Source organism: Rhinoraja longicauda, chromosome 13, assembly GCF_053455715.1.
Source record: "Rhinoraja longicauda isolate Sanriku21f chromosome 13, sRhiLon1.1, whole genome shotgun sequence".
NCBI lineage: Eukaryota > Metazoa > Chordata > Chondrichthyes > Rajiformes > Arhynchobatidae > Rhinoraja > Rhinoraja longicauda.
The window spans coordinates 23352919-23377114 of record NC_135965.1 but is presented as its reverse complement, the minus strand read 5'-3'; the positions used below and the strand labels follow the sequence as shown (position 1 = coordinate 23377114).

General features: G+C 47.3%; 2 protein-coding genes across 4 annotated transcripts in view; one reads left to right on the top strand and one right to left on the bottom strand.

The window, feature by feature from the left end:
- LOC144599175 (uncharacterized) overlaps window positions 1-24196 on the top strand; it is a 33093-nt gene that overhangs the window by 873 nt on the left and 8024 nt on the right. Inside the window, exon 1 of one of the 3 annotated variants that reach the window (XM_078409914.1) lies at window positions 23905-24135. The exons of the other annotated variants lie outside the window; for them this stretch is intronic. The gene's annotated coding sequence lies outside the window, so the exon portion shown is untranslated. Of the gene's footprint in view, window positions 1-23904; window positions 24136-24196 lie in introns of those variants that run through there. 3 annotated transcript variants of the gene reach the window in all.
- Window positions 9297-20284, bottom strand: LOC144599174 (extracellular calcium-sensing receptor-like). Its single transcript, XM_078409912.1, has 6 exons — window positions 20070-20284; window positions 16446-16737; window positions 13637-14467; window positions 12913-13140; window positions 11105-11228; window positions 9297-10204 (listed from the first exon to the last, which is right to left on the bottom strand). The coding sequence occupies exons 1-6, from the start codon at window positions 20282-20284 to the stop codon at window positions 9297-9299; spliced, it is 2598 nt and encodes an 865-aa protein (XP_078266038.1).

Genomic DNA, 24196 nt, shown 5'->3' with positions numbered 1-24196 from the left:
TATAGGATAGAACTAGTGTAAGAGTGATCCTGGACAGCATGGGCTCGGTGGGCTGAAGGGCTTGTTTCCACACTGTATCTCTAAACTAAACACTGGTTAGACTGCATTTAGACTCTGGGCAGCGAGGGGAAGGTGTTGAGCTGGCCGGGGAGAGGAGGGGGGATGGGGGAGCCGAGGGCAGGACCAGCGCCAGACCTCGGCCTCCACCAACGCCCAGTCTCCGCTGCTGCTGCCGCCTTTCCCCTTGGCCCACCTCAGGCTCGTGGTTACCCGATCACGTCCAGGCCCAGGCTCTGGCTGCTTCCCCCGGCACCAGGCAGGCCTGACTCTCCCACTTCTACGGAGCCGCCAAACCCACCCCCAAGACATAGGCGGCCGAGCCCTGCTCAACGGGCCCGAACTGCGCAGGCATGGATGCGTTTGTTCTGTGCACGCGCGGATGCGGTGGCCATCTTATGTAAGTACCAGATTAACGGAGCCCCAACTGCGCAAGCGCGGTTTTTTAAACTTTAAAATGTGAATAACTTAAAAAATATAACACCGATTTTAATGAAACATCTGCCATAGGACCACGGGACGACGGTGAGTAAGGTGGGCCGAAAAGTGTCACGCTATCATGTACCATTTTGGCTGTAGTTCAGGAACAAGCGAACAAAGGAAAGTTTTAGTATATAGATGTGATTGTTCTGCAGAGAGTGCAAAGGAGATTCACCAGAATATTGCCTGGTTTGGAAGACTGGGGAGAGATTGGACAGGCTGGGCTTGTTTTCTCTGGAGTGATGAAGGCTGAGGAGTGACATGATAAGGCCGTGTAAAATTATGTGGCATTGAGAGGGAATTGGGAGTCGGAATATTGTTCCCAAGTTTGGGGGTAATAAAAAGGAGAGGGCAGAGATTTAAGGTTTGTAGGAAGGAGATTTAAAGAGGATGTGAGGGGGAAGATTTTCACAGAGAAAGTGGTTGGCATCTAGACCGTGCGGCCAGAGCAGATGGTGGAATCAGATACAATTGCTCTGTATTGCAGACATTTACATAGGACATTTAAGTCAGTGAGGTATACAGTCCTAGTGTAAGAAAATGGGATTGGAGCAAATGGAGAACAAGTTTGGCATAGAGGTGATGGCCCAAAGGGCCAGTTTCTGTGCTGCACAACTCTGTGATTCTATGACTCTCTTGCCCAGACATTTTCCCAAGGATTTTCCCATGGATTAGGGCCAGTAGCACCCTCCTCACAGTGAACACACAGTCCTTTTCCCAGGGCAGAGGATTTTAAAACTAGGGGGCATAGGCTTATGATGAGAAGGGAGAGATTTAAGAGGTGCCTCAAAGGCAACTTCTTCCTTCTGAGAGTACTGTGTGTCTGGAACGAGTTGCCAGAAGAAGCGATAGACGCAGATACAATGCTGACTTTTAAAAGACTTCTGGACAGATATTTGGATAGGAAGGGCCAACTTGGTTGGCATGTCAAGGTGGGCCGAATGGCCTATTTCCGTGCCCTTTAATTCTTTGATTCCTTAGAGTTAATGAATCAAACAGTTTTAGGACATGAAAATAGGCCCTTCGGCCTATTGTTCCCAAGTTGGAGGATAATAAAAACGAGAGGGCAGAGGTTTAAAGTGAGGGGAAGGAGATTTAAAGAGGATGTGAGGGAAAAGATTTTTACAGAGAAAGTGGTTAGCATCTGGAATGTGTGGCGAGAGGTGATGGTGGAATCAGATGCAATCGCTCTGTACAACAGATGTTTACATCGGAAATTTATGTTGCGGCACTCCATTAATTGAACAGTGGCCCCCATCGTACCCTTTGACCCTGGAAGGTAAAAGGCAGACCATAGGGGCAGTTGGGTTAGAGCAAGGAGTAGAGGTAACACTTTAGGGTTGTTTATAAAGAAGGGAAGGTTAGGGTTGCAAGAAGGTTGAGTTATGCTGTTTGTCAGGGAGCTGTTACTACATGAACCAGTCCAAGTTATTGGTATTCAGCTGCTCTGTCTATTTTTAACAGAGCTTGTTGCAATCTGGGAATGGGTGTGTCTGATATTATGTCTGATCACAAAAGCAACAAGTGTGATGTAGGGTCAAAAGTATTCAAAGAAGGAAAGTGAAAGTAAGGCAATCCCTCAGTACCGCCCCTCCCACAGTGCGGCTCTTCCTCACCGCCCCTCCCACAGTGCGGCTCTTCCTCATCGCCCCTCCCACAGTGTGGCACTCCCTCACTGCCCCTCCCACAGTGCGGCTCTTCCTCACCGCCCCTCCCACAGTGCGGCTCTTCCTCATCGCCCCTCCCACAGTGTGGCACTCCCTCACTGCCCCTCCCACAGTGTGGCACTCCCTCACCGCCCCTCCCACAGTGCGGCTCTTCCTCATCGCCCCTCCCACACTGCGGCGCTCCCTCACTGCCCCTCCCACAGTGCGGCGCTCCCTCACTGCCCCTCCCACAGTGCGGCGCTCCCTCACTGCCCCTCCCACAGTGCAGCTCTCCCTCAGTACTGCCCCTCCCACAGTGTGGCACTCCCTCACTGCCCCTCCCACAGTGCGGCGCTCCCTCATCGCCCCTCCCACAGTGCGGCACTCCCTCAGTACTGCCCCTCCCACAGTGCGGCTCTCCCTCAGTACTGCCCCTCCCACAGTGTGGCACTCCCTCACTGCCCCTCCCACAGTGCGGCACTCCCTCACCGCCCCTCCCACAGTGCGGCTCTCCCTCAGTACTGCCCCTCCCACAGTGTGGCACTCCCTCACTGCCCCTCCCACAGTGCGGCACTCCCTCACCGCCCCTCCCACAGTGCGGCTCTCCCTCAGTACTGCCCCTCCCACAGTGTGGCACTCCCTCACTGCCCCTCCCACAGTGCGGCGCTCCCTCACTGCCCCTCCCACAGTGCGGCTCTTCCTCACCGCCCCTCCCACAGTGCGGCGCTCCCTCACTGCCCCTCCCACAGTGCGGCGCTCCCTCACTGCCCCTCCCACAGTGCGGCGCTCCCTCACTGCCCCTCCCACAGTGCAGCTCTCCCTCAGTACTGCCCCTCCCACAGTGTGGCACTCCCTCACTGCCCCTCCCACAGTGCGGCGCTCCCTCATCGCCCCTCCCACAGTGCGGCACTCCCTCACTGCCCCTCCCACAGTGCGGCACTCCCTCAGTACTGCCCCTCCCACAGTGTGGCACTCCCTCACTGCCCCTCCCACAGTGCGGCACTCCCTCACCGCCCCTCCCACAGTGCGGCGCTCCCTCACCGCCCCTCCACAGTGCGGCACTCCCTCACTGCCCCTCCCACAGTGCGGCGCTCCCTCATCGCCCCTCCCACAGTGCGGCACTCCATCAGCACTGCCCCTCCCTACAATGCATACATCTCAACCTGATTTAATGTGGGCATGGTGGTTATACAGTGATCAAGTTGTTTGACTATGTGGGACCTTGCCCAAAGCCTTGCTCTCATCCATGAAGGCCATGTTTACGTTGCTGCCTTTGTCAATGTTCTCATTTATCTAAGAATATTATTTAGTTCGGCCATGCGTGGGTTTGGTCTCCAGATTGTGCAGCAGCTGTGATCAATTAGACGAGGCTTTGTCCACAACAACAGCACACAAATAAAGGTCTCCACTGCAGCTTGGCACACATGACAAGAATAAATCAATACCTATACCAGTCACGTCTGATTTGACTGCCTAGCGCACAAACAAAGCTTGTCATTGTATCTTGATTCATGTGACAAGCATAAACCAATATCAATGCCAATACCCACTTGGTTGGAATAGACAGGCTGGGTTGAAGCGGCTACTTCCATGCTGTACAGCTCGATGATTCTATGACAAGGTATCTGTTACTGTCTCTCGAGCCAGGCAATGATATTTGGTCACAGCATTGTAACCAACTGGGGATGGGGAGGAATCTGCCTACAGACAGGAAGTGACACAGCTGGCATTCTGGTGCCTTCGTAACAACCTGGAGCTCAATGCTCTTAAGACAGTGGAACTGATTGTAGACTTTTGGAGAGCTCCCCTACCCTCCCCCCACTCACCATCAACAACACCACAGTCACATCTGTGTGGTCATTTAAGTTCCTTGGAACCATCATCTCCAAGGACCTTAAATGGGAGGCCACCATCGATTCCACAGTCAAAAAGCCCCAACAGAGGATGTACGTCCTGCAGCAGCTGAGGAACCAATCTGTCACAGGCAATGATGGTCCAATTCTATACTGCCATAGTAGAGTCTGTCCTCACCTTCTCCATCGTGGTCTGGTTTGGCTCAGCCACCAAGCATGGCATCCAGAGGCTGCAACGAATCGTTCGATCAGCTGAGAATGTTGTTGGCTGCAACCTTTCCCCCCCCCCCCCCCTCCCATTGACGAACTGTACACTGCAAGGGTCAGGAAGCGAGTGGGCAAGATCATCTCTGACCCTTCTCACCCTGGCCACAAACTCTTTGAAGCACTTCCCTCTGGAAGGCGACTCCGGACTGTCAAAGCAGCCACAGCCAGACATAAAAAAAGCTTTTTTTCCGCGAGTAGTAGCTCTACTCAATAACCAAAAGTCTGTAGTCTCTTTTTGCTCTGGTTTATTTCACTCGCATGTTTAAACTGTAATGTTGTATTCTTAATGTTTTAATGTTTTAAGCTTTATTCTTAATTGTTTACTGTATGTTCGTGTTGTTACTTGCAAGCGGAGCACCAAGGCACATTCCTTGTATGTGTAAATACTTGTCCAATAAACGTATTCATTGTGTTCTGAGCAGAGGTGGCAGATTAGACAAACCTTGCCTTCACTGGCGTGACAGACGTGTGTGGATGGAGATTCTCTTTTCCTCTTTGCTTTCTCCATTCTCGCTTCTTTAAACAACTGAGCACCACTTTTTATGTGGGTACACAAACCTTTATTATTTGCTGTATACTGTAGACAGCTTGATTGTAACTGTGTATCGTCTTTTTTTGACTGGATAACACACAAACAAAAGCTTTTCACTGCACCTTGGTACACATGGCAATAATGAACTAAACTAAACTAAACCAAAAGATGATAAATTCTTGTTGTTCCCAGTGGCGTGTGTCAATGCGAAATTGAGTGAATGAGTGATTAATTGAAAGATACAGCATGGAAACAGGCTATTCGGCGCACTGAGTCCACACTGACCATTGATCACCCGTTCACACTAGTTCTATGTTGTCCCACTTTCTCATCCACTCCCTATGCATTAGGGGTAATTTACAGAGGCCAATTAATCTACAAACCCGCACATCTTTGTGAAGAAATTCTTCAGGGAAGATTCTAAGAGAATCTTTGAAACATTTTCTGTGAAGATGTCCGGTTGGCCTGAGTAACTCTCCCTGAAGCAGGTGCTTTGGTATTTGGTATTGTGACAAATGGATGTTTGACAATGCGCCCTAAATGCCCTCTTCTGGCAGACAGGTTTTAAAGCAAGTTGGTCTTGGGGGAGATGCCTCCTCATTGTAGCAGTTGATTCATTGAATTGACATTGATTAAATCCTGACTGTCTGTGTGGAGTTTGTATGTTCTCTCTGTGGCCAGTAGGTGCTGTTGATAGGTTATCTGGCCTTTGAAAATTATCCCAGTGCGTGGTTGAGTGGTAGAATCTGCAGGGGAATTGATGGGAATGTGGGTTACAGGGAACATTATTGAGAATAGACGCAAAAAGCTGGAGTAACTCAGCGGGATAGGCAGCATCTCTGGAGAGAAGGAATAGGTGATGTTTTGGGTCGAGACCCTTCTTCAGACTGGTTAGGGATAAGGGAAATGAGAGATGTAGACAGTGATGTGGAGAGATAAAGAACAATGAATGAAAGATATGCAAAAAAGTAACGATGAAAAAGGAAACAGGCCATTGTTAGCTGTTTGTAGGGTGAAAACAAGAAGCTAGTGCGACTTATTGAGGAAGAGATTGTTTTGTGATCTGGCATAAATTCAATGGGCTGAAGCAGCCTCCATCTGTGACAGAGGGAAACATGGTTTGTGGTCCTCATCTGCCCCCTGCTGACAGGTTGTAGTTTGACAGGAAAATAACAGGTATCTTGTGTCATCTCCCACATTCTGTGACTATCTTTGGTGAAACCAGCATCTGCAGTTCCTTCCTACACATTGTGTCACCTGCCACTGGGCTATTAAGTGGTTTATTTTTTTAAATATGATGATAATATTTGATAATAACAATATATAGGAAATAGAACCTGCATACACCTTTGCAGCTTTGTAGGACTTTGGTCAGGCCGCATTAAGAGTATTGTATGCTGTTCTGGTCACAGGAAGGATATGGAGACTTTGGAGAGGGTGCAGGGGAGGTTTACCAGAAGGTGTCTGTATTAAAGGTTGTTAGCAATGAGGAAAGGCTGGACAAACTTAGATTGATTTTTCTGGAATGTTTAGAGCTTAAGTGATACCTGATAGACGTGAATAAATTAGGAGAGGCGTGGATAGGGTAGACATTCAGAACCGTTTTCCCAGGGTGGGATTGTAAAATACTAGAGGAGAGAGTTTTAAGGTGAGTGGAGGAGTGAAGTTTAAAGGAGATGTGTGAGAGAAATAGAGTGGTGGATGGCTGGAATCCAGTGCCAGGGGTGGTGGTGGAGGCAGATACTATTGTGGCATTTAGAGGGTTTTAGATAGGCACATGGATATGCAGGAAGTGAAGGGATATGTATCATGTGCAGGCCAAGGATATTAGTGTAACTTGGCATCATGTTCAGCACAGATGTTATGGGCTGCACCGTGGGATGTGCAGTTGCCAGCATTTCCTCTCCTTACACTGGAAAACCAACAGGTTTTGGGCACACCAAGTTATGTTTTAGGTTGTTGTTTTTCCAACAGCGGATGATGTTTGACTTGGTATGAACAGCATGGAACAGTACAACACAGGTACAGGCCCTTTGGCCACAATGTCTATGCCGAACATGATGCTAATCTAAACTAATCCCATCTATTGATCATGGTCTGTATTCCTCCTTCCCTTTCATGTTCATGTGTGTGTGTAAATGCTCTACCATGTAAATGTGGCTATGCATGCTTCCACCTTCTGCCATGGCAGCACATTCTCTGCCTAAAAAAACTTGCCTTACCAATTCCTTGTATCCTTTCCCCCTCACGGCATAAAGCAATGCCCTCTCGTATTTGATATTTTTATCCAAGGAAATTCTACCTGCCCTTTCCATGTCCCTCACAATGTTCTATACTTTAATAAGGTTGACCAATGCCCTGTCGTATTTGAGGAGGGCGGATGGAAACCAGGACAAAGGCCAGGAATGCTGTTCCAAAGGAAATGGAAAGAGTCTGGGGTGAAATTAATGACAACGTGATAAAAAAGGAACTTCACCTTTGGAAAGGCTGAAAATTGCTGTGAATTTTAAATCAATTCTCAATCCTGAAACTCACGTTTGGTTTCCCAAAGTGGCAATTCCTAATATATTGTCTAATTGAAGCAAATTTCCTCCTGGTATCAATGTAATGAATTAATATTTTTGCACCTGATGTTTCTATAGGCAGACACCAATGGAAGGTAGAGTATGTGCAAAGAATTATTCTAATGGGGTATCTAGTATAGTCTCAAGCCTAGATATAGATAGGGGACTGAGTCTGGGAGCAGTGAGGGAACAAGAATCTCAGAAGAAAGATCCTGACCCGAAACATCACTTATTCATGCTCTCCAGAGATGCTGCTAAGTTATTCCAGCACTTTGTGTCTTTTTTGTAAACCAGCATCTGCAGTTCTTTTGTTTCTGTAAGAGTCTCTTAGTGAGTTAGGAGTGGGAAACATCTACAGATATTAGACCCACAGGACCCTCATTATTCATTGCTCCATTTTTGTACAAGATCAGAAATATTAATTACTGCATATTTTTAAATTACTTGGGCTACAGGTTTGTCATGGGGGAAAGCTTAAACATTTTACACAAATGAGATAGAAGAGTGAGGGAATCTAACTGAAACAAACAAAGATGAGATTTGCTTTTGGTTTATTATTGTCATGCATACCAAGATTATTTACACCATTACCTCTACAACATATAACATTTCCCATCCTGTTCTGTGGATAAGGACCAAAATATACAGATTTATTGGAAAGATTATGCACTGAAAACACATTGCATCAGTCATAGAATCACAGAGTCAATGGAGTAACAGAGACACAGAGACACAGAGTCAAAGAGTCAAACCGTGTGGAAACAGACACTTTGGCTCAAATTGCCTATGCTGACAAATATGCTCCATCTACACTAGTCCCACCTGTCTGCGTTTGGCTCACATCCGTCAAAGCCTTTCCTATCCATGTACCTGTCCAATTGCTTCTTAAGCTTTGTGATAGTCCTTGCCTCAACTACGTCGTCTGGCAGCTTGTTCCAAATACCCACCACCCTTTGTGTAAATAAGTTGCCCCTCGGGTTCCTATTAAATCTTTCCCCTCTCACCTTAAGGTGTAAACATTGAGTACACATTAGATTGTATATGATTATGGGGATAGATAGGGTGAATGCACATGATCTTTTACGCAGGATCAGAGGACATCAAGAATCAGAGGACATAGATTTAAGGTGAGAGGGGGAAGATTTAATAGCAATCTGAGGAGCAATTGTTTTCACGGAGAGGGTAGTGGGTATGTGGAACGAACTGCCAGAGGAGGTAATTGAGGCCAGTACTATAACAACATTTAAGACATTTGGACAGGTATGTGGATATGGCTAAATGCGGACAGGTGGGACGAGTGTAAATGGGGCATGGGCGTTGGGCTTAAGGGCCTGTTTCCGTGCTGTATAACAATCTGGTTCCTCTCGGTTTACACTGAATGGCCCCGAGTCCCTGCAAAGTCAGAGGAAATCTATTCAAGCTGATGAATCTACTCGTCTTTTGAACAAAAATAATGTATTGTAATTACTGGAATAGAACGAATATTTAACGTGATTACTCTACAAACACATGGAGGACGGCATACAAGAAGCACGGTTTATCAATAGCAAGTATTAAATAAAATCATAAGCATGCCTGATTTAAAGGTGTCTCATAATTTTATATACTTCTATCAGATCTCCTGCAACCGTCCGCGTTCCACAGAAAACTATCCATGTCTGTCCAACCTCACCCTATAGCTAATGCCCCCTAATCCAGGCAGCGTCCTGGTAAACCTCTTCAGCGCCCTTTCCATACCTCTACATCCTGTAATGGGGGCGACCAAAAATGCACACAACACTCCAAATGCGGCCTAACCAATGTCCTACAGAGCTGCTTCATGATAATGGGGAAGCAAAAGAAAAGGATTAAGGAGGAGGATTTAGGGAATCGGTGCGATGGCTACACGTGGACCGTTCTACAATTTCTCCGCCCTGCCCATCATCTGTTTCTTCGTGTTTTCCTCCGGTTTGATTAAGATAATGTAGCATTTGGGAACAAAGATACAACTCAGCAGCCCGAAGCTCGACGCTAAAATGGCAAAGATTTCCACGGCCACCGTATATTTCCCAGGAGTGCTGACATATGCTGGGACAAAGGTCAGCCAGACCGCGAAAAAGATCAACATGCTGAAGGTTATGAACTTGGCCTCGTTGAACTTGTCCGGCAAGGCTCGTCCCAAGAAGGCTAAAATCAGACATACGCATGCCAGCAGCCCGATGTAACCGAAAACACAACAGAAAGCGAGCGTGGAACCCACTGCACACTCCAGAATGATCTTTGCACTTTGATACTGGGTGTTTTGAGTGGGGAATGGTGGGGACGTAGCTAACCAGACCACGCACACAATAACTTGGATCATCGTGGAGATGAAGACAATTGACCTTTGTTGGGCCGGTCCAAACCATCGCATCACGTTACTGGACGGTAGGGTGGCTTTGAACGCCATCAGGACCACCAGAGTTTTACTAAGGATGCAGGAGATGCACAGGACAAAACTAATGCCGAAGACAGTGTGGCGCATCGTGCATGACCAGGGTGTTGGCTGACCGATGAAGGTGATTGAGCAAAGGAAGCAGAGCATGAGGGAGATTAACAGCAGGAAGCTCAGCTCGGAATTGTTGGCCCGGACAATGGGCGTGTTTATGAAGCGCAAGAAGACAGCCACGACCCCTCCCGTGGTGCAGGCCCCACACAGGGAGATAGCCGTGAGAGTCACTCCCATGCTCTCTCCAAACGACAGGAACTCAATTTGTTTAGGAACGCAAACGTCCCTTCGGTCATTGGACCAGTAGTCTATAGGACATTTCATGCATTCCGTGGAATCTGTGGAAGGGGAAATGAATTGAGCAGGCAGGCAGCACGGAAACAGACCCCTTTGGCCCACCATGCCCATGGTCGGCATGTTGGGGCAGTCCCATTTAAATTGAACAGATAAAGTAACCACAGTTAACTACTATATTTTGCCTGCATATATTTGTCCATTATTCTCCGCTTCTCCAGCTTAGACACAAGGGACTTTCGGCGCTGGGTTATCAACAACACCAGGTGCTGGAGTACCTCAGCGGCCCAGGCAGCATCTAGAGATGCTGATTTACTTCAGCACCTTGTGTCTTCTTGTGGCTTCTTTAGCTTCCTCGGGCAGCTAATTTCAGATAAATGATCCTCTGAGGTCCCTCTTAAATCTCCCCCCTCTTGCCTATGCCTTCTAGTTTTACAACCCTCTACCTTGAGAAAAAACTCCCAGCCTGTCCAACCTCTCCCCATAACACAAGCCCGCCGGTCCAGGTAACATCCTGGCGAATTTCTTCTGCCCCCTTTTCAACTTAATAACATCCTTCATGTAGCTGGGCGACCAGAACTGCACAAAGTGTGGTCTCATCACCGACTTGTACAGCTGCAGCATGATGCCCCAACTTTTATATCAATACCCTTCCCAATGATTGCCAGTGTACCTTCCTCACCACCCGATGAGTCACTTTCCTGTACTCTGACATCTCGGGTCTTTGATCTGCTACACTTTGTCCTGCCCCTACCTTCTTCCAGCTTCTCTCCCCCCCCCTCCCCTAACCCCCACCTCCAGGGTTCCAGCAGTTACTGTGTGAGCCCTGCCCAGGTTCGTTAGCCCAATGTGCAATACTTCACACCTGCCGGAGTCGCCTTGAGCTGGTGCTTCGCGTTCATCTGCATGTTAAATTCCATCAACGTGTGATCAGCGCTACTTACCTGTCTGATTGCTGATCGTTCCCTCGGAACACGGTAAGCAGTCGAAGCAGCAGATGGGCTGTCCTTGCCGGGCCCCCTTCCTTGTACCCGCAGCGCAGGATTCGGTGCAGACAGACACTGGCACCTGCGGACACAGGACGCCCTTCACTGACTCACACCCACCTGGAACAATGGCTTATAGAACATAGAACAGCACAGGAACAGGCCCCGCGCCCACAATCTGTGTGCCAAACATAATGCCAAGACCAACTCTTACCTGCCTGCACATGATCCATGTCTCTCCATGTGCCTATCCAAAAGTCTCCTGCATGCATCTGACTCCATCCCTGGCCCCTGGCCCCTGGCCCCTGGCCCCTGGCCCCTGGCCCCTGGCCCCTGGCCCCTGGCCCCTGGCCCCTGGCCCCTGGCCCCTGGCAGCACGTTGCCAGCACCCACCCTCTGTGTAAACAACTTGCATCTCCTTTAAAATTCACCCCTCTCACAGAAAGCCATGTCCTCTAGTTTTTGACATTTCCACCCTGAGCAAAAAAAATATCCTCATTGGTTACCCCACCGATGCATTTTAAAAAAACATAGAATTTTCTTTTTGCGAGCATTTATCGCTTCGTGAAAACAAAATGCCTCTTAGGTTCATATTAAATCTTTCCCCTGTCTCCTTAAGCCATCTGGTGCTTGGTTCCCTTTCTCTGGGTAAAAGACTGTTCATTCATATATATTTCCCCCGTGATTTTATACACCTCTATAAGATCACCCTTCAGCCCCATGCACTCCAAAGAATAATGTCCTAGCCTGCCAAACATCTCCCTGTAGCTAGGGCACTCAAGTACAGACAATATCTTCGTAAGTCTTCTCTGCACTCCTTCCAGGTTAAAACTTTCCTATCCATTTTACCTGTCCAGAAGCTTTTTAAATGTTGCTGTTGCACTTGCCTCAGCTACCGCCACTGGCAGCTCGTTCCATGTACCTACCACCATCTGTGCGAAAAAAAATATGCCCCTCAAACCCCTTGAAATCCCTCCCCTCTCACCTCAACCAAATGGTCTCCAGTTTTAGACCTCATTTTACGGAAAAAGACTGCGTCCATTCACTTTAACCTTGCTGGCCCTCATTTTATAAAGCCATCCTTCCGCCACTCAGCTCCAGGGAAAACAGCCCCAGCCCAACTGGTTTCCCAATAACCCAAGTTCTCCAGCTCCGAATAATCCAAAAGTCTGTATGAGGAAGTGTCCCGACCCGAAGCGTTGCCTGACCATTCCCTCCACAGATGCTGCCTGACCCACTGAGTTCCTCCAGCATTTTGTATTTTGCTAAAGATTCGAACATCTCAGTTTCTTGTGTCTCCGAGAATAAATAGTCATAGGATCATACCGCGTGGAAACAGGCCCTTCGGCCCAACTTGCCGACACCTACCAACATATCCCATCTGCACTAGTCTCACCCGCTTGCATTAGGCCCATATCTCTCTAAACCTATCCCATCCAGGTAACTCTCTAAATGTGTCGTGAACGGTGCGAACGTGTCTGCCTCAACTATCTCCGCCGGCTATTCGTTCCATCTACCCACTACCATTTGTGTAAAATAAATTAGCCTTCAGGTTCCTATTAAATCTTTTTCCCCTCACCTTAACCCTATGTCAACTGGTGGTCGATTCCTCTACTCTGGTGCTTACCCAATCTATTCCTCTCATGATTGTGTACTGCTTTGGACTGCTTTGTCGTACAGGTTTTAAAAGGATATACACCTATGAAAAAAATCTACGACTCATTGTAAAGCGATTTTCTTCATTTATCATTGAAATCGTTGCTTACACTGTGTCGAGATCCGTGCCACATGATTCCGCCTGCATCCACGACGAATTCTTCCCCAGCAGAGAGGGCGGCATCGTAATATCCAACTTTCACAAACTCAACGGAGCCATCCGGCCGCCATTGCCAATTTATCATGTCATAGGAAGCGATGGGATCTCCGTTCTCATCAAAGCTGATTCGCTCTCCGAACTGATTGGTGAACTGCACCTTCCTGAGATAGTGCAAAAGCTGTAAAGACCATACAATTATCTACCTTTCGCACGCCAGACTTTGTGCCGCCGCCATCTCTTTTGTCCAGCTTTCCTCCCACTACTACCTTCGGTCTGAAAAAGGGGTCTTGACACGAAAAGTAACCTATCATGTTTCCAGAGATGTTGCCTGACTCGCTGTTATCCTTGCGTTCCACACAAGATTCCGGAATTTAGTTTCTTTGTCAAAATTATTTAAATACTTTTTTTTAAACCGGGGTTTAAAGTCTTTATCTATAAACGGATACAAAGTACTCAGCGAGTCGAGCAGCATCTCTGGAGAACATGGATAGAAAACCATGTTCTGCAGAGATGCTGCATGACCCGCTGCGTTACTCCAGCACTTTGTGTATTTTTGTGCGTAAACTTGCATCTGCAGTTCTTCGATTCTACATTTTAAAATCGCTATATTTGAGGAAGGTCAGTCTAACCTTTGTGGAAGCTTTACCATGCTGGATAAGCTGCCTGTTACTCACCTGCCAAGGTAGAATGTTGGTCTTTTGGCCGCAAGTTTTGTTGACAAAGGGCCCTCTTCCTTTTTCACACGATTGTAAGTTCTGAAGGGCGTGCGCGATGGCGTACACCGCTTTGTACACATTGTAGGCAATTGTTAACTGTGACACATCGGTAAACGGATTCTCAACCGCCTCCAGGCTCTCGGTACCGGTACACGGTTGGTACCGGGCCGCGTTCCCCTTCACAGTCCCATTGGAAGTTTCCACGCTGCAGCCAAAAACCTCTCGCCACAGTTCTTCCACGAACGGGTTGTTGGGTGCGGAGGACGGGTGAACTTGGACGAGAAACTCTCTCAGACCAGGAATGTCCTCCCTCCTGATCCCAAACCCAATAGTCCCAGCAAATATTTCCCGCGTTTCTTCCGTCCACAGCCGGGCTGATGTGATCCAACCCTCGCTTGCGACGAGCTGGACGTCGGTGATGTTCTGCAGCCGCATTTCTTTCACCAAAGACACGGTGTCGCTTTCAAACGTAAAGACGATCACCACTTTAGCAGAGGACTTTCTCATGGTCTCTGTCACTTGGACCAACTTAGATCTCGTGCTTGCCGCGGAGATAAATTCAATAAACGCGATACATGTTTCAAATTTTGAAACTTCTTCAAGGAACGATAATATGGCGAAGCGGCCATACTCGCTGTCCTCGGCCACGATCCCCACCCACGCCCAATGGAAGCGCCCGACCAGCCGGACCAGCGCTTTGATCTGAACGGCGTCACTGGGGACCGTCCGCAAGAAGGTTGGGAACTCGCTTTTGTCGCTCAAACAGGTGCAGGAAGAAGAATAGCTGATCTGCAAGTGAACGCACGTTTTACATCGTAAATCGAACATAATTTCTCAAACTATTTTCAAGGGTCAAGAGTGTTTTACTGTCATATGTCCCAAAATAAAACAATTATTTTTTTACTTGCAGCAGCACAACAGATACGTCAGCATGGATTTATGAAAGGCAAATCATGCCTGACGAATCTTATAGAATTTTTTGAGGATGTAACTAGTAGAGTGGATAAGGGAGAACCAGTCGATGTGTTATATCTGGAATTTCAGAAGGCCTTCGACAAGGTCCCACATAGGAGATTGGGGTACAAACTTAAAGCACACGGTATTGGGGGTTCAGTGTTGAGGTGGATAGAGAATTGGTTGGCGGACAGGAAGCAAAGAGTAGGAATAAACGGGTCCTTTTCGGAATGGCCGGCAGTGACTAGTGGGGTACCGCAAGGCTCAGTGCTGGGACCCCAGTTATTTACAATATATATTAATGATTTGGACGAGGGAATTGAATGCAACATCTCTAAGTTTGCGCATGACACGAAGCTGGGTGGCAGTGTTAGCTGCGAGGAAGATGCTAGCAGGGTGCAGAGTGACTTGGATAGATTAGGAGAGTGGGCAAATGCATGGCAGATGCAATATAATGTGGATAAATGTGAGGTTATCCACTTTGGCGGCAAGAACAGGAAAGCAGAGTATTACTTGAATGGTGGCCAATTAGGAAAAGGGGAGATGCAACGTGACCTGGGTGTCATGGTGCACCAGTCATTGAAAGTAGGCATGCAGGTGCAGCAGGCAGTGAAGAAAGCAAATGGTATGTTAGCATTCATAGCAAGAGGATTTGAGTATAGGAGCAGGGAGGTTCTGCTGCAGTTGTACAGGGCCTTGGTGAGACCGCACCTGGAGTATTGTGTACAGTTTTGGTCTCCTAATCTGAGGAAAGACATTCTAGCCTTAGAGGGAGTACAGAGAAGGTTCACCAGATTGATCCCTGGGATGGCAGGACTTTCATATGGAGAAAGACTGGATAGACTAGGCTTATACTCGCTGGAATTTAGAAGACTGAGGGGGGATCTTATTGAAACATATAAAATTCTTAAGGGGTTGGAGAGGCTAGATGCGGGAAGATTGTTCCCGATGTTGGGGAAGTCCAGAACCAGGGGTCACAGCTTAAGGATAAGGGGGAAGTCTTTTAGGACCGAGATGAGAAAACATTTCTTCACACAGAGAGTGGTGAGTCTGTGGAATTCTCTGCCACAGAAGGTAGTTGAGGCCAGTTCATTGGCTATATTTAAGAGGGAGTTAGATGTGGCCCTTGTGGCTAAAGGGATGAGGAGGTATGGAGAGACGGCAGGTACAGGTTACTGAGCTGGATGATCAGCCATGATCATATTGAATGGCGGTGCAGGCTCGAAGGGCTGAATGGCCTCCTCCTGCACCTATTTTCTATGTTTCTATGTAAACGTTGTACTCTGTAAAACCAAGAATAAACAACAAAATCTTCAGTATATATGTTAAAAAACAGCCAAATAAATAGACAACGACAGTGCAAAGTTAAAAATAATGCCCCCGTCTACATAGTTCGGAGTCTATTTGGAGGTTGTAGTGTTCAATAGCCTACAACTAATGATGGTTGTAGGAAAGAAGCTGTTTCTGAACCTGGACGTTATAGTTTGCAAACCCCTCCCTGTACCTTCCTCCCGATGGGAGATGTGAAATGTGCAAGGATGAAATGGGCAGGATTGGCATGCCTGATTGATAAAGCGACCACCCCCCCCCTTCCCTGTGCCCCAACCAGCACTGAACCAGACCTGCCTCCCCCCCACCACAGTCAGTCTCAAAACCCCCACAAGGTCTGGACTCAAAACGTCTCCGATTCACGTTCTCCAGACATTTAACTTGTCTATGGAACTGATGCGCTACAATGCTAAATTTAGCATGCAAAACAAAGTTTGTGACTGTCTCGGTACACGTTACAATAATAACCCAACCAATACACTACCAGGCCAATGTGGAATGGAGCCAGCAGGCGGGACGCGGCGATTGATTCTGACGATGCCGCGTCTCCCACCACGATGGAGACCGAGGGGAGATTCGCGCAAGTGGAGCTTGATTCAGGACCATCTTCCCTGTTCAATAATTTGAGGACTCCTTTGAGTGATTCCGAGTGTGTATGGCAGCTGTCAAAGATCTGATAGCCCAGGGTTAGGTTGGGAAGCAGCTGAGCGTTCCTGTTTATTTCCTCTATTGCAAAGATCATCGTGTGCGCCCAGCGGAGCTCCCTGTGTCGGAACCTGATAAACACATAAGAGTTGTAAAGTCATTCAAAGCATTGGTTAGATTGCGCCTTTGGAGTATTGTGTGTAAATCTGATCACCAACTCTCATAGGACGCGGGAGCGCAAGAGAGAGAGAGAGCAGTAGAAGTTCACCAAGATGTTGTCTGAATTGCAGAATGTTGGCTGACATGGAGGTCGGTAGTTACAAGGAAAAAAGGGTCTGAAGAAAGGTCCCGATCCAATAGTCAATAGTCGTTTATTTGTCACATACACATAAATGTGTAGTGAAATGAAACATTACCCGCAGTTGAACAATAAGACCAATAAGATTAATCAATAAAAATGCAATAACACATACAATCACAACTAACACCAAACAAAAAGAAACATCCATCACAGTGAGTCTCCTCCAGTCCCTCCTCACTGTGATGGAAGGCCAGAATGTCTTTTTCTCTTCCCTGCCGTCTTGTCCCGCGGTCAGGCTGTTGGAGTTGCCACGTCGGGGCGGTCGGTGCTCCCGATATTGAAGCCCCCGCTGGGCGGTGAAAAATCCCGCGGCCTATTTCAGGCCGCGCCGGATGGTGAAAGGTCCGTGGCGGGCCGACCCAAGCCCCGCGATTCGGGGCGGGCGAACACGCTGCCTCTGCCGCTGCCGGAGCTCCCGATGTCGGCCCCCATCCAGGGGCCTGCGGGCTTCCGACGTCCACGCGGCCCGCGCCAGAGCCTCCGGAGACAAGTCGCAGCCGTTCCCGCAGCATCCGCAGGCAGCCAGCGCCGCAGGTGGTGAGTCCGGGCCGTGGGCTCTGCGAACCAGAGCCCCAGGTGGTCCCAGGTGCATGGCCGGTGGTAGGCCGCAACGGGAACGGAGACACGACACAGAACAAAGGTCACGTCTCCGTTCGGGAAAGAGAATGTTACAGTTCCCGTTCCCTCCCACCCCCCCCCCCCCCCAAAACATAACATACAACACTACATCATATTAAAACTACAATTCAGACAAAAACAACAAAAAACACAAAAGACAGACGGACTGCAGGCAAGCGTCACCTGTCCATTTGCGCCACAGATGCTGCCTGACCTGCCGAGTTACTCCATCATTGTATAGACTGGGTTTGGATTGTAGGAGGCTGAGGGTAATCTTGCAGAAGTGTATGAAATGATGAGAGGCAATGATGGAATAGATAATCGCAGTGTTCCCCTTTCCCCATTGCACTGTAGTAGGGGCAAAACACCAAGTGCTGGTGGAACTCAGCGGGTCAGGCAGCACTTGTGGAGGGAGATGGATAGACGACAAGCCGGAAACGGACCCTTCTTCAGACAAATTCTTAAAAGTCTGGCGGTATTGTGATTGCAAATGACCAGTTTGCATTTTAAAAACAAAGTCTATAACTAGGACGGTACGAGTCTGAGTGTGTTGGGAAAAGTTTAAAGGAGGTCGGGAGAGCGGGCTTTGCACACAGGGGGTGGTGGATATCTGGAACTAGTTGCGAGGTGGTGGCGGAGGCAGATAATACTGCAACGTTTGCGAGGCTTTTGCACGGGTACTTGGATAACAAAGATCTAGCGGTATATGGGTCTAACGCCTGCAGGTGGGATTTACATACTTAGGCATCACGGTCGATATGGATCGAATGATGCGCTTCTATGCTGCACGATTCTGTGCTTTTATGATTCTACTTTACTGATAAGAAATTCATAATATCAATGCTGTAAAATACAATCGGAACGAAACATTTTCGACGGCTCCTTTTCAGGAAACAGGCACTGTCTGGAGATCAGTCTGAAGAACGGTCTCGACCCGAAATGTCACCCATTCCTTCTCTCTATAGATGCTGCCGGTCCAGCTGAGTTACTCCAGTTTTTTGTGTCTATCTTCGATTTAAACCAGCATCTGCAGTTCTTTCCTACACTGCACTAAAATAAGTTGTTTCCAAAGAAAGTCAGACAACCACGTGTTACGGTAAACGTCGAGCCTTTCCTGCAAATAGTTTAGGTTTGTAGACACAGCATGGAAACAGACCCTTTGGTCCACCGAGTCCACGCCGAACATCGAACACCCCTTTGCACAATTCCTATGTTATCCTACTTTCCCAACCACTCCCTACTCTCTAGGGACAATTTACAGAGGGACAATTAACCTACAGACCGGCTCTTCTTTGGGATGTGGGAGGAAACCGGAACACCCGGAGGAAAGCCATGCGGTCACAGGGAGAACATGCAAACTCCACACAGTCAGCACCCGAGGTTAAGATCGAACCTGGGTCTCTGACTTTGCGAGGTATTGGCTCTACGACTTTGCCGCCCTTGGTTGAAACTGAACCCCTTATATGTTTCATAAATTGATTACCTGGTTAGAGAGGCGCGGGGGATGAACAAACGAACCACACAACATGGTGTCAAAACCAAAGAGGAAGACAACAACCTAGTCTTCAATTAAGGTGCCCGGATTATGATATTTTCAACATCCTCAAATCCCAGGGAAGAAAATATAAATTCAGCCAACGAAACACACAGACGGCAGAGGTTAACTGAAATTGTCCATTCATCACGATTCAACGTTTGCGGAGACACTAAAAACTGCAGACGCTGGAATCTTGAGTAATGTACAGGAGGAACTCAGCGGATCTGGCAGCATCTGTGGAGGGAATGGGTATACGAAGTTCCTCATTCCTCTCCCCATCAGAACTGCCCCCTCCATCGACTCCTTTAAGTCCAGGCTCAAAACCTATTTCTACTCCCTAGCGTTTGAGGCTCATTGAGGAGGCGCTGTGAACTGTTTTGTATGTGCTGTTATGTTTGCGTGCTACTGTATGTTTCATTTTTTCCTTAGTACCTAATCAGATGTACAGCACTTTGGTCAACGTGGGTTGTTTTTAAATGTGCTATACAAATAAAATTGACTTGACTTGACTCATTCAGACTCCTGAATTTTCTTTGTGGAAGAAAAAGAAAAATTTAGAATTATTCCACAAACAAACATTTGAGAATGGAGACACAAGGAATTACAGATTCTGGAGTATTGAGAAAAACAGCGAGCCAGGCAGCATCTGTGAAGGGAATGGACATGCGACATTTCTAGTCGCGACCCTTCAAACTCATAGAACATTGAATAATACATCACAAGGAAGGCTATCCTGTCCATAATGTACGTACTAAACATGATGCCAAGACTGTCTCTTATCTACCTGCGCATAACCCATATCCCCCCATTCCTTACATATCTATGTGCCTACCCAAAAGCATCTTAAATGCTGCTATCTTATCTGCCTCCACCTTCAACCCTGGAGCGCGAATTCAGGGAACTCTGCCGTACTGCGTGAGCTTAAAATAACTGATAAACTTACTTACTGGAGGCAGCGAACCGGCTGGGGCTTATTGCGAAACGTGTTATACACGGGAGCCGTTCTGAAATGTAACGGGAATAAACCGCCCACGATGACATCGCCAAGTTGAGACACGCCAGGATTAAACTTTTCTCGCAGTTTGCACGTTGTTTCGGTCGCTGGAGTCATTGCTTGGATTGAGCAGAGGAACGACAAGGTCCAAATAGCAAGAGACAACATTGTTAAGGTCAAAACAGTTTCTCAATACCGCTGGAAAGTATAACACGGTACTGCAGCTGAGTGTCTATTTAAATGTTGGCTGGTAAACAAGCCAGGTGCGCTTTAACCGCCCATTACTCAAACCATCCCATTGGGATAATAGAAAGATTGTTTCTTGGTAAACAGGTGTGAAGTGAGATGATAATCAGTAAACTTTGTGGATGCTGGAGGCAATGTCTCTCTGGATAATTGAGTTTAATCATATTTTGTGTGATTAATATTAAGATTGTTGTGCGGCCAGCGTTCGTATGCTATTTGGGGAATCCTCTGTAGGCGCGGCATTCGAGGCTATAGCCAAGCTGGCGATATTTCAGAGCGCACATGTGTACTTCAATGTTGTCTTTAGAACGTGAAAGTTGCCAGTTTAAACAAAGACTATTCTTTAACATGGTTGTACACCCAATCTGCAAGAGGGGAGAGGACACATAACTAAAATAAAAGTGTATTTGATGGAAATCTGAAAAATAAACATAAAATGCTGGAAGAACGGAGGAGGCCAGGTGGCACATGCGGAAAAAGAAACAATGTACATTTCGCGGCCACAGCGTTTCCGCAGAAATTGGAAAGAAATAGAAAGTTCGTTCCACGAAAGTGGGAGCTGGTAATGTAGGAAATAAGGAAACTGGATAACCAACTGTGGCAGTTAGAGAGGCAGCTAAAACCAGACGGAGCATCTCCATCTATGTATCGTGTTGCAGAGGTTGTGTCCTGTGTGTTACTGTGAGTGAAATGGTGACTCTGGCAACAACAGAAACGGCATTATCTAAAGTTGGAGAATTCGATGTTGAGTCCTGAAAGTTGCATTAAAAGTTCACAAGTTGTTGAGTCATTGGAGCAGTATGAGGCCATTCGCCCCATCGAGCCTACTCCGCCATTCATTCATGGTCGACCAACCCCAATCTCCTGCCTTCTCCCCTGCATTCTTAGTTGTCACTGAAAATAGTCAGTGGTTTTCAGACAGTAATTTAAACCGCCTTAAATTTAGAAAGGAACCAAAAAGCAACAAAAAAACCCCCTCCAGATATTAAATATCTGTAATTTCAATAAAAGCGTAAAATCTACAAATACTCAGCAGGTAGAACACCATATTTAAACAGTTTTCAGAACAATGGTTATCAAAGCTTTGTCTGCAGTTTTGGTGATTGATCTGTCCGGCGCTTGCCACTGGCCTAGCTGCCCAATCAATAATACGATTTATTTAGACACACGGAACTGCGGATGCAGAAATATTGAGCAAAAAAAACCCGAGAGTGCTGGAATAACATGGCCGGTCAGGCAGCATTTTTGGAGAACGCGGATGGGCCATCGCCATCAATTTCGGGTCAGGACCCTTCTTCAGGCTGATTGCAGTCGGGGTGAGAAAGCTGGACGAGAGGTGGAAGCGGGGAAAATCGACAAGTGACAAATTGATACAGGTGAGGGGGCGGGGGTGGATTGATTATCAGATGGGCAGAGTAATTGGCATAGGCTGGAATGAAAAGGAGGCAATAGACTGTGATAAGGAGAGAAGAGGCGTGAATTGTGAGGTCTGAGGAAGGGACGTGGGACTTCAGCACTTTGTGTTTTTGAATACAATTTTGTTACTTAGTTCATCCAATAAAGCCTCTATTCACGATCCTTCTCACGTCATATCTTCTGAGCGCCGTTACTGCCTCTTTCGACAATATCGCGAACTCCCCTCACCCCCTCGAACCTTCTCTCTCGTCAGAAACTTTGTAACCAGGAAACTCAGGTTGCAAGTCTTCCGTTGTAAACCACATTTCGTCCAGACTCCCACTCTCCAGCATTGCTCTCTTTGAACTAGTTTTGTTCTTGCATTTCGCTATAAAACATTACGTTGCAGTCTGCAGCAGCATTTTGTTTTTATTTTCTAACTTTAATGTTCCCCATGTTCCAAGTCATCTTACTCATTTTATGCCTTTTATTTCTTCTGTTCTTCGGCTCTCCGCTTTTCATCTCCTGCTAAACTAACTTAAGCTCTTGGTAACGACACTAAAATAACCCACTGGGATACTTGTCACACCTCAGCTCGGAGGTGTGCACTCTCTCTGTGACCCCATGGCTTTGCCCCCATCCCACATCTATTTTCCAGCTTTCCCCCAACTCCAATTGGTGTAACCCAAAACGTCGCCTGTCCATTCCCTCCACATACGCTGCCTGATCTCCTGAGTTCCTGCAGCATTTCGTGTTTTGCACAAGATTCCAACATCTGCGGTTCCTCGTGTCAGCACAAGAAACTCCCAATGTTAATGTTAAGGCGATGGGACCAGATCTGCAGGCTAGACCTAACGACTTGAATAAGGACATCTCACCCAATAAAACAATAGACAACGCTGGAAACACGCAGCAGGTCAGGCGGCATATGTGGAAACAGAAACACGACGTTTCAGACGAGGGACTTTCATCAAACCCGAAAGAGATGGAAATCTTTCCGATTCTTAATCCTGGTTTTGGCAGCTCAGTTTTCACTGAATTTGAAGCAGAGATGGGCTGATGTTAATGGAGTCAATAGAGAGTATACGAAAACAATTCTGAGATAGAATGTCAAATATCATCTTTGCGTTTCTGTTCGCGTCCAGAGTCTCCCCCGGTGGCCTTGGTCCGTCGTATTTTGTGGTTATTACATTGGAGGTTCTTAAACAACTCTTTACAACTCTCTTAAACTCGCCATTCCCAAATCACCCTTCACATCTCTTGCATTTCTGACATATACTTTGTTTATGTTTCAGATATGAAAATTGAAGCAATACTGCAGATGTTAAAAAGCGGAAACAAACCCCGGGAAACATGGGCCAGAGGTGGTCCACCTGCCTTTCTGTATCGCTTACCCGTTGTGCACGTTGCGACGCCTCTCCTTCACCTCTTCCCCTCCCACCGTCCCGGGCCACAGACATTCCTTTCCAGATAGTGCAGCATTGAGTATAGAATTTGGGAGGTCATATTGCAGTTGTATAAGACGTTGGTGAGACCGCATTTAGAGTATTGTGTTCAGTTCTAGGCACCATGTTATAGGAGAGATATTGTTAAGCTTGAAAGGGTTCAGAGAAGATTTACGAGGTTGTTGCCAGGACTAGAGGATCTGAGCCATAGGGAGAGGTTGAGTAGGCTGGGTTTCTATTCCTTGGAGCGCAGGAGGATGAGGGGTGTCCATTGAGGTGTATAAAATAATGAGAGGAATAGATCGGATAGATGCACAGAATCTCATGCCCAGAGTATGGAAATCGAAGATCAGTAGACATAGGTTCAAGGTGAAGGGGAAGAGATTTAAAAGGAATACGAAGGGTATCTTTTTTACACAACGGGTGGTGGGTGTATGGAACACGCAGCCAGAGGAGGTAGTTGAAGCTGGGACTTTCCAAGTTAATGAAACCGTGAGACACGCACATGGATAGGACAAGTTTGGAGGGATATGGACCAAGCGCAGGCAGGTGGAACTAGTGTAGCTGGGACATGTTGCTCGGTGTGAGCAAGTTGGGCAAAAGAGCCTGTTTCCACACTGTATCACTCTATGACTCTATTACCACTTGCACTTGTTCTAATCTGTTGCAAATAAAAGCAAAGTGTAGGAAGACCTCAGGAGTTGGTCGTTTAACTCGTTGCAGCAGCATCCCCACTGGATGGGCAAAGGCAACAACTTCCGGATTCCGCGTTGAACGGATAAGTGGACGTGGCAAATACCGCGAACATTGACGAACAACGCCGAAACCTTTAGCAAATCACCCAGCGTAAGGGTAGCGGCAGTTTTCTGCATTGTGTCCATTGCCGCCGGAGGTATCCTTCCTCAGTCGCCCTGCCTCGGTCCGCAGTTTCAGGTGAGATATTCCGGCTACGTTTCCAAAAGCTTTTTACAAAACGCGATGTTTCAACTAAAAA